The sequence below is a fragment of the Oryza sativa genome, chromosome 5 (genome assembly GCF_034140825.1).
Source record: "Oryza sativa Japonica Group chromosome 5, ASM3414082v1".
Taxonomy (NCBI): Eukaryota; Viridiplantae; Streptophyta; class Magnoliopsida; order Poales; family Poaceae; genus Oryza; species Oryza sativa.
This window is the reverse complement of record NC_089039.1, coordinates 22768432-22777056: the sequence shown is the minus strand read 5'-3', so window position 1 is coordinate 22777056 and position 8625 is coordinate 22768432. Positions and strand designations below refer to the sequence as shown.

The 8625-nt window shown below is 44.9% G+C and overlaps 1 protein-coding gene across 1 annotated transcript; it reads left to right on the top strand.

The window, feature by feature from the left end:
* The first annotated feature begins 5452 nt into the window (after positions 1–5452).
* LOC4339022 (probable histone H2A.4) lies at positions 5453–6662 on the top strand. Its single transcript, NM_001420528.1, has 2 exons — positions 5453–5765; positions 5842–6662. Exons 1-2 carry the CDS (start codon positions 5547–5549, stop codon positions 6112–6114), a joined length of 492 nt encoding a protein of 163 aa, NP_001407457.1. The 5' UTR covers positions 5453–5546; the 3' UTR covers positions 6115–6662.
* The last annotated feature ends 1963 nt before the right edge of the window (positions 6663–8625 follow it).

Here is an 8625-nt window from a genome sequence, read left to right as displayed (position 1 = left end):
TAAGAGAAAATTTATCGACAAATGTATAGGTAGTCCCAAAAATTATTACGGAGAACTGTCAAAATTAGGGGGGGGGGGGATATCTAGTGAGCTGTACCGCTGCTACTTTCAGTTTTGTGGATAAGAGATCATGGCCGGTGCACCGGTCCACCACCAGTGCATGCATGCACGCACTGACAGCACTGTAGAGTGGAGACGATGCATGTCACCCTGCCACAACATTTAATAAGAGGACCCCGTCGCCGTGCATTGCATGCAGCTGATAATGCGAGGTCCATCCTTATCCCTCTCAAGTCTCAAATGCCGTCTGATTGCTCGTTCGTCGCGAACCGATCGAACAAAATTTTGGCGTGGACTGCTGCTGCTGTTGCTGCTACGACTCTTCTGTTCTGTCGATTTCAATTTCTAATAACCAACCATGCAACGTTGCAGCAGTATGTCGATCTGAACCTCTGGAGTTGTGAGCCTGGAGAGGGCTTTTAGATTGATGATTTCGGTAGACAACAACATGAACTTGCTTTTCGGGCCGTTGGTAGCGTCAATAATTTAGCATGTTCCGGAAGAATCTTGCCGGGAACACGCACGCACGACGGCGCTCGCGGTCGCGGACGCGCGCGCACATGTACTTGCAATTGCATGCGCTGCAGCACAGCATTGTGCGTGCGTGTCCGGATCGCGCTGGACGCGCGCACGCTTCCACCGAAAGCTCGATGGATAATAACCGACGAGCGATCGATCGAGGAGAAAGGGATCGAGGAGCAGACTGCAGGGGGGAACCGACCCACGTTGAGGCACATGGGCGCCGCCGCGCGGCACACGGCGATACGCGGCACCGCGCGCGCGCACACATGGGTGGGTGTTGGTGTCGCGGCTTTCGCCGGCCGTTGGTACGTACTACGAAGAATCGAACGCATTTTTGGGTTTTTTTTTTCTGGCGCCGCTGCGCTCGTGTGGTCCGGTCGCGTACGCGCGCGCCACCTCCGCGACGCGGGCGGGCGGACGGAGAAGTGGCGAGCCAGCGGTGTCGCGGTGGAGAGCGCTTTTTTTTTTTCCCTGTTGCGGGTGTGTGGGTGCCGCACTGCCGCGGAGTAGAAAATAGACATTTAGCCATATTCAAAACAGGGTTTCGCTAGAATGCCATCTCGAAAAAGGGTTTAGCTAAAATGCTAATATGAAGCACGTGCTCACTACCACTTTATCATTTTGGCCCTTTTGTGTATTTTCGAAATCATTTTCGCTTCTTCAGTAGGTAATGAGACGAAAATGCCCTTCCATCCATCATCCTTCCCCTTCCGAAGCTGCTGTCGACAAGGGCGGGATGGCCAGCAACGCCGCCGGATGAGCCCACTGCCGCTGCCGACGAGGGCATTTGGGTGCGCGGGTGCGCGGAGCAACGGAACCACCGGCGGCTGCCCCTGTCTGCCGCCGTCGGACGACATTGACGAGGCGGAGGCGGAGGTGAGGTCGTCGAGGAGGCCTCACGGCGGCGGCGGCTTGCGCTCCATCTCGCCAGGAACTGCTGCTGCCTCTCCACCGCGTCCCTCTCCGTCTTCGTCGCCGGCGAGGCTCGCCAGCAGCTGCTGCTGCCTCTTCACCACGTCCCCCTTCGCCTCCGTCACCGGTGAACCCTCCGTCGCCGGCGAGGCCCGCCAGCAACTGCTGTTGTCTCTCCACCGCGTCCCCCTTCGCCTCCGTCACCGGCGAGGTCATGGGGCCTCCTCGAAACCCTAGCCGTCGTCGTCGACCGCGGTGAGGTAGTCGGCGGAGGTGGCGAGGTTGAGGGAGGGGATGATGTCGAAGGACTCGCCGGCCACCTCGCCGTCTAGGAGGAAGACGGTGAGGTGCTCGTGGTGGACATGGAGATTGGCTGGCGAGGACGAGCTCCTCTTTCTCAACGACGGCGACGGAGGACATGAAGGGCAATTTTGTCTCATCATCCGGTGGAGGAGTGAAAATGATTTCGAAAATGCACAAAAGGTCCAAACTGGCAAAGTGGCGGTGAGCACGCGCTTCATATTGGTATTTTAGCGAAACGCGTTTTCGGGATAACATTTTAGTGAAACCCTGTTTTGGACGTGGCTAAATGTCCATTTTCTCGCCGCAGAGAGGTGTTTGAAATGGTGAAGATGGAGATAGAGTTAATGGGTATTGGGCATGTAAAAAGAAGAGAAAGGGAATTAACGTATGATTAATTATTTTTTAGTTATTACATATTTTTAAAAAATAACTTTATATGTTATTTTATAGCTAATTTTACAGATAAAATTTTTATACGAAACACATCGTTTAGATGTTTAAAAAACGTGCTAACAGATTTCAAAGAAAAATAAGTATTGTCGTTCCTCGAGGATTGAGATTAGTTCCAGCCATAACTATGACTGCACTTAGGACTGTATATATATATTCAGCCCTTCATTTTGATATTTTGATGATCAACAATTCAGATTCACAGCTACGTGATCAAACAGCAGAATCAAAAAAAAAAAAACTTTTATATAGTACTTTTGCTACAGCACTCTGGATAGTCTGTACCGTTTAATTCAGCTCAAACGGTAGAGGCTACAACTGCATAAGTAATTGTTGTCAGTATTAGAATTGCAAATTTATCCAAAACCAAAAAGGGATACTGTGAAACTACAGTTGATACATTTATATAGTACGTACGAAACTACATATGCACTAAAACTTCATATCGGTAGGAAAAGATTCCCTTATGAGCAGTAAAATTTTATACTTTAATTAGAGCAAGTTTAATAGTGTAGTAAGCTTTCTTCAGTCCCAGTTCAAAAGTTCAGCGTCTCTCTTTGATCTTTAGTCTCGATTGGTAACAAGATCATTTTAAAGTCTCGGTTTAATAGCTGTCAGGCCTCCGAACAAATTGGACTAAAGATTATATCTTTAATCCCGATTGGTATTACTAAGCGGGACTAAATATCTCTCTCCCACGCATCTCTCGCTCTCTCTCTCTCTTCCTTATCTCCTCGGCATCGTCGCATGCCCGCACGCCTCTCCACTCCTTCCCATCCTCCTCCACTCCTTCTTCTCCTCCTCCTCGACCGGCAGGCGGCAGCGGCGCCCAGTGCGGCGGCGGTAGGCTACAGGATTGATGATCTAATAAATCTAGGTATTTGATCCTCTAGAGATGGAGAATGAAGCTGATAATTGATGATCTAATTAATCTAGGTATTTGTGGATGATTTTGTGATGTAAATTTGTGGATGATTTTGTTGTTGAAATTGTGGATGATTCTATGATGTTTTTGTGAATGTGGGTGATTTTGTTGTTGAGTTTGGTTGGAAATCAATATGCATGCAGAAAAAAAATAATGAAAAAAAGAAAAAAAAACTTTAGTCCTGGATTATTTCAACCGGGACTAAAGATGAGCATCTTTAGTTCCGAATTGGGCATCTCGGTTTGCAACCCGGGACTAAAGGGGTTGCAAACTGGGATTAAAGATGAGTTTCTTTTAGTAGTGATAGTTGTATCATTCACTCATCCACCTGCTCTATTTGCTGCATGCAAGTGAAAGTTAATCATGCTTATTGGAGTGTGTGAGGAGGTAGCGGTAATTTAGACTAAGGATAATTGTAGAGCTCACTTTCTACTATTAGCTTATCTTAAAGCTAACATGTATAATCGTAGAGCTCACTTCCTACTTCAATTTTTTTCTTCTCATCTCTCTTTCTCTCACTTATACATTTAATATATTTGTCTTGGAGCTAGATCTTGCATGAAAGCCAACTGTCTTCTACCTCTCTCCTCCACATAAGGTTATAGTAGGCTTATAGTTCCCTGCTCTTAGTTGCTCACTTGCTCTCTCTTTCTCCTATTATCTCTTTTAGGTCACCAGTAAAGCTAAGGAGGCGCTCCTATCGCCGGCAGACGTACTTCTACTATACTTGCTCTTATACACAACGACGCATATAATAGAGTAACCCTTCTTAGGGCTCCTTGGGATGTGATTTTTAGCTGTGGTAATTTTCTCATTTTTCGTTAGAACATTCTTAAATGGTTAAATGGTGTGTTCCATGTAAAACTTTGTATTGTTCCCTCCACGGTTACATAAAGAAAGTGGTCAGAACATACAGGTTCCATCGATGGTTCCATTATTTGTGCCATTCACCAAGAAAAATATAAATCATATTAGTTACTGTGACACTACATATTCCCAAGCTCCCTTGTCGAAATTGTTGGATGCCGATGGTTTCCTACAAATATTTTACATGTTTCTAATATGATTGTCTAATATTTCGTATACTTGGGTAGGTTTCTCAAATACATTTTTAAATCTTAAACTATTAAATGTGTACATGCTACTCATTCCATATGGACCGTTCTCTAAGCTAAAATTTGAATTATCCAATAAATGAATTGGAAAGAAAAAAAAAACTTCCTTTAAGGTTGAGGTCCCTAGCTCCATAAAAGTTGTACTATAGAATCATAGTCATGATCATAATACCAATTCGGGTAAGAGGAGTTAACAAGAAATGTAATATTAAACTAGATAACTTGTTAGATAGTGAACGTGGCGTAGAGCTTTGTTCGATTTGAACATGGTTTCTTTTACTTTCAAAACTTGGTGCTAGATTTTTTTTTTTAAAAAAAATGTTAGGCTTGAATTTGAGAAAAAAACTAAAACAAGACATTTGGTGACAGATGTAACATAATTCAAATATTTTAAAAATACAATTTTGGTAGAAACAATAGATGAAAATTCAAATTTTTATTAACAAAATTGTTAAAAACTGAATGGTCAACATTTTCTTGAGTTTATTGGGTTTTATAAGTATGACAATTGGGCACACATATTTCCTTTTTCATTTACTATTAAGTCTAATAAAAAACAAAATAAAAGATATACTTCTATAAATCAAATAATTTTAGCATCGTGTATATTTTCCGTGAAAAGAAAATGTGGAGGTCAGTCTAATTCTAAAGAAAATGTGGAGTTGAGAGTGTGTTTAGTTAATGCCGAAATTGAAAGTTTGGTTGAAAATGAAACGATATGATGAAAAAGTTGGAAGTTTGTGTGTAAGAAAGTCCCATCAAAACTTTCCTACACACAAACCCATCAAAACTTTACTACACATATAAACTTTCAACTTTTCCGTCACATCTTTTTAATTTCAACCAAACTTTTAATTTTGGCGTGAAACACAACCCTAAACAAGGGCTCAGTTTCTTAGAAATGATCAAACTGCAGAAACCGGAAGTGAACCAAAAGAAAGCCGTCCAAAGCCTCGAAGTCGAAGGTTGTTGTATGATCCCACGATCCACTACCCTCTCTCCTCCTGCTCTGATTGGCTGCACCCAGCTCCCACGGATCGCCCAACCCCATCCAACGGCTCACATCCATCGACCCCGTGACGTGGACGGCCCAGATCGCAGCACCGCCCCCATCCCCCACCCTCCCCCCGTGACCACACACAACGAAAACACAAACGCACACGCACTCCTCCCCCAAAAGGAAAAAAAATAGGAAGAAAAAAAAATCGAACAAAACAGAAGAGGGAGAAAGCTTGGGGAGGAGGAGCTCGTCGCGATCGATGGAGGTGGGAGCGAAGGTGCCCAAGAAGGCCGGCGCCGGCGGCCGCCGCGGCGGCGGCGGGCCGAAGAAGAAGCCGGTGTCCCGCTCCGTCAAGGCCGGGCTCCAGTTCCCCGTCGGCCGTATCGGCCGCTACCTCAAGCAAGGCCGCTACTCCCAGCGCATCGGCACCGGCGCCCCCGTCTACCTCGCCGCCGTCCTCGAGTACCTCGCCGCCGAGGTTTGGCCGCGCCCGCGCATGCGCACAGCCCCGTACCCTCGACGCGGTAGCCGGCCTGAATTGGATTTTTTTTTAGGTGCTCGAGCTTGCGGGGAACGCGGCGCGGGACAACAAGAAGAACCGGATCATCCCGCGGCACGTGCTGCTGGCGATCCGCAACGACGAGGAGCTCGGGAAGCTGCTGGCCGGCGTCACCATCGCGCACGGCGGGGTGCTGCCCAACATCAACCCGGTGCTGCTCCCCAAGAAGACCGGCTCCGCCGCGGCCAAGGAGGCCAAGGAGGGTAAGACCCCCAAGTCGCCCAAGAAGGCCACCACCAAGTCGCCAAAGAAGGCGGCGGCCGCTTAGGGCACACGCAATGCCGGCTTGGTGGTGGTGTCCCCCGCTTCCCTCTCCCTCTTGTCTGAACTGAAACGCTCCTATCTGTTGTCAATCGTCATCATCATCGTCTTCGTTGCATGCTATATCATTTGTCGTGAATCGGTTCGGTTGTTTGTACGTAATTTGTGGTGTTTTCTGAATAGATGGACAGTCAAGCCAATCAGTTTGTACCCGTGTAGGTTAACACCGGTGTAGGGTCGAGGAGTGTGGTCTGGGCAGAGGGATGGGGGAACTGTGAATTGTTAGATGCTGCCTGTAATAATATTGTTAAGATTTGGATAATTTCGAACAATTGATCTGTGTTTGGTAGTGGATGCACATATATGCCTCCTGGTGGGTTATTTGGTTCTTCGTTTGTGTTTGGGTAATTATTGAAAATAGCATTGCCATTTGGGGTGCTTGGGTGGTTGGGGAAATGCTGTTTCTCATGTTATGTAGTGGCACTTTTTAGCTTGATATCATGTAATGTGATTGCTTTACATACATTATGAGATTGTATTCATGAATTGCATCCCAACATTGTGGAGTTTGCTGGAATATGGAAAGGTATGTATGTCGTAAGCGGAAATTGTGACATCAACGTAAGAATGTAATTAGATAAGCAGCTTGCAGCAGGTGCAACAGAGGGAATTGTGGTTATAGGAACATATGCAATGCCATGCCTCCTTGCTTGCAATAGGACTGATTTATATGCTGTGGTAGTGCGATGTTCACTAGTAGTTAATGTTTACAGTTGGTGCTTTTTGTTAATGTCTTCCTAATTTGTGTTCTTGCAAATGAGTTTAGTTATGATAATGTTATAACACATTTTTGTTTACTTGCATAAGTATTTAGTTAGTTATCATAAATTTATCACCTATTTGTTGTCTACTTGCATAAGTGTTTAGTTAGTTGTGATAATACTATTACTTATTTGCTGATACTTGCATAAGTGTCAAGTTGCGATAATGCCATTTTACTGTCTTATGATTTATTGTAGTTTAAAATGGACAGGAGCTTAAATGTGGTGACGTTAAGTCTGGTGATTGTTGATTCGGTTGCATCTTGTTCTGTTTGTTGATTGATCATTGTAATGTTTGTGATTGGCCAACTTGCACCTAGCTAATATGCGCTATTATCTGTTGTGTCCGAAATGTGAATGTTAGTGCTAGTAGCTACTTGTTAAGTAGGTAGGATATGAAATTCTAAATTTACCTGAATTTGGTCACATGGTATGTGAATTGTTGTGCTTTAAAGATGAAAAGTCAGTAGGTATAACTTCTGATGATATTTGTATTTGATTTTTCTAAAGTAGTTTGGTAAAAACAGAGGCATGTTTGTATATATTGACGTTCAATTCTTTTGCGCATTCGAGAAAAAAATGTTCGTATGCTCCAATTTGTTGCTTGACAGTTATGCACTTATGTTGTACTTTTGCATTCGATTTGTTCGATGGGGTTGGAACCTTGGAGTTGTTTGGAATTCTGGAACAGTCACTTGGAAATCCGTTTTTAATTTTCAAATACATTTGGTAGGAAAAAAAAGAGTAAGATAACGAGCTGATTTGCTTGACCTTGTTTATATGAATGCTCGTGTAGTTATTAAACGAGGGCACTGTATTTAGTGTTCTCATAATAATACATCTCTGATTTTGATATTACTCGTGATAATTTGTAATTTGCACCTGATCATTTGTTTACAAGGGGTATAATCCCATGTTATTATTTATCCTCTCTTTTTTTTTGATTCGGAAGTTCATGAGTGGTATTTCAATGCTTCTAGCAATCCCTCTTAATTGATGGAGTATGTGCGTGTTTTTGTACAATTTTTACTTCTGTCACTGAGAAATTGGCTCAATTGTGATCCTGGAATGTTTCTTGTGTTGAGCTCGTAATGTTCATGGGGGCTGAGCTCGTAATGTTGTGTCCGACCTGCCGCCTGAGCATGACCACGATCGCCGAGCACGCCGACCTGCCCGTCGTGGGGATCGCCCTCCGCCCGGTGACGAGTCTGTTCCACTGCTGCTACTTTACTCACGAGGGTCCAGCTCCAGGCGCCGAGTCCTTTTCCTCCTTGGCACGGCCTCGCCGGCGGCTGGATGCTGGGCTTCAGCGGTGACCTGTTGTCGGCGACTCTATCGAACACGTTCACCGGCGCCTCGGTCGATCTGCTCTCCAGCTGCTATGGCCACGCCTCGCACAACGCACGGCGCTGCGCTGGGTTTTTTTTTTTCCTGTTGTGCTTGCCTTCAGGCTGAATTTTCACTCCAAATTATCGATGGCTCCACGCTTCCACCTGGGCCATCTTTTTTAGTCGTAGAGTATAAGTGGGCTGCAAATGATGGGTCCAACAGGATCGATACCAGTCGAAGCGTTTCGGATACATGTTTGGATCAATTTTGCTATATATTTTCGATAAATTCTCTCTTAAAAACTTGCATGTAATTACGATTGCACTGTAATTATATCTGTTAAACTTTCTTTAAAGGGGCAATTGCAA

Excerpts from the sequence above, each read along its gene's own strand:
- LOC4339022 (NM_001420528.1), top strand. The coding sequence starts at position 5,547 with ATGGAGGTGGGAGCGAAGGTGCCCAAGAAGGCCGGCGCCGGCGGCCGC. Across the intron at positions 5,766-5,841 it reads TCGAGTACCTCGCCGCCGAG|GTGCTCGAGCTTGCGGGGAA; the intron begins GTTTGGCCGCGC and ends ATTTTTTTTTAG.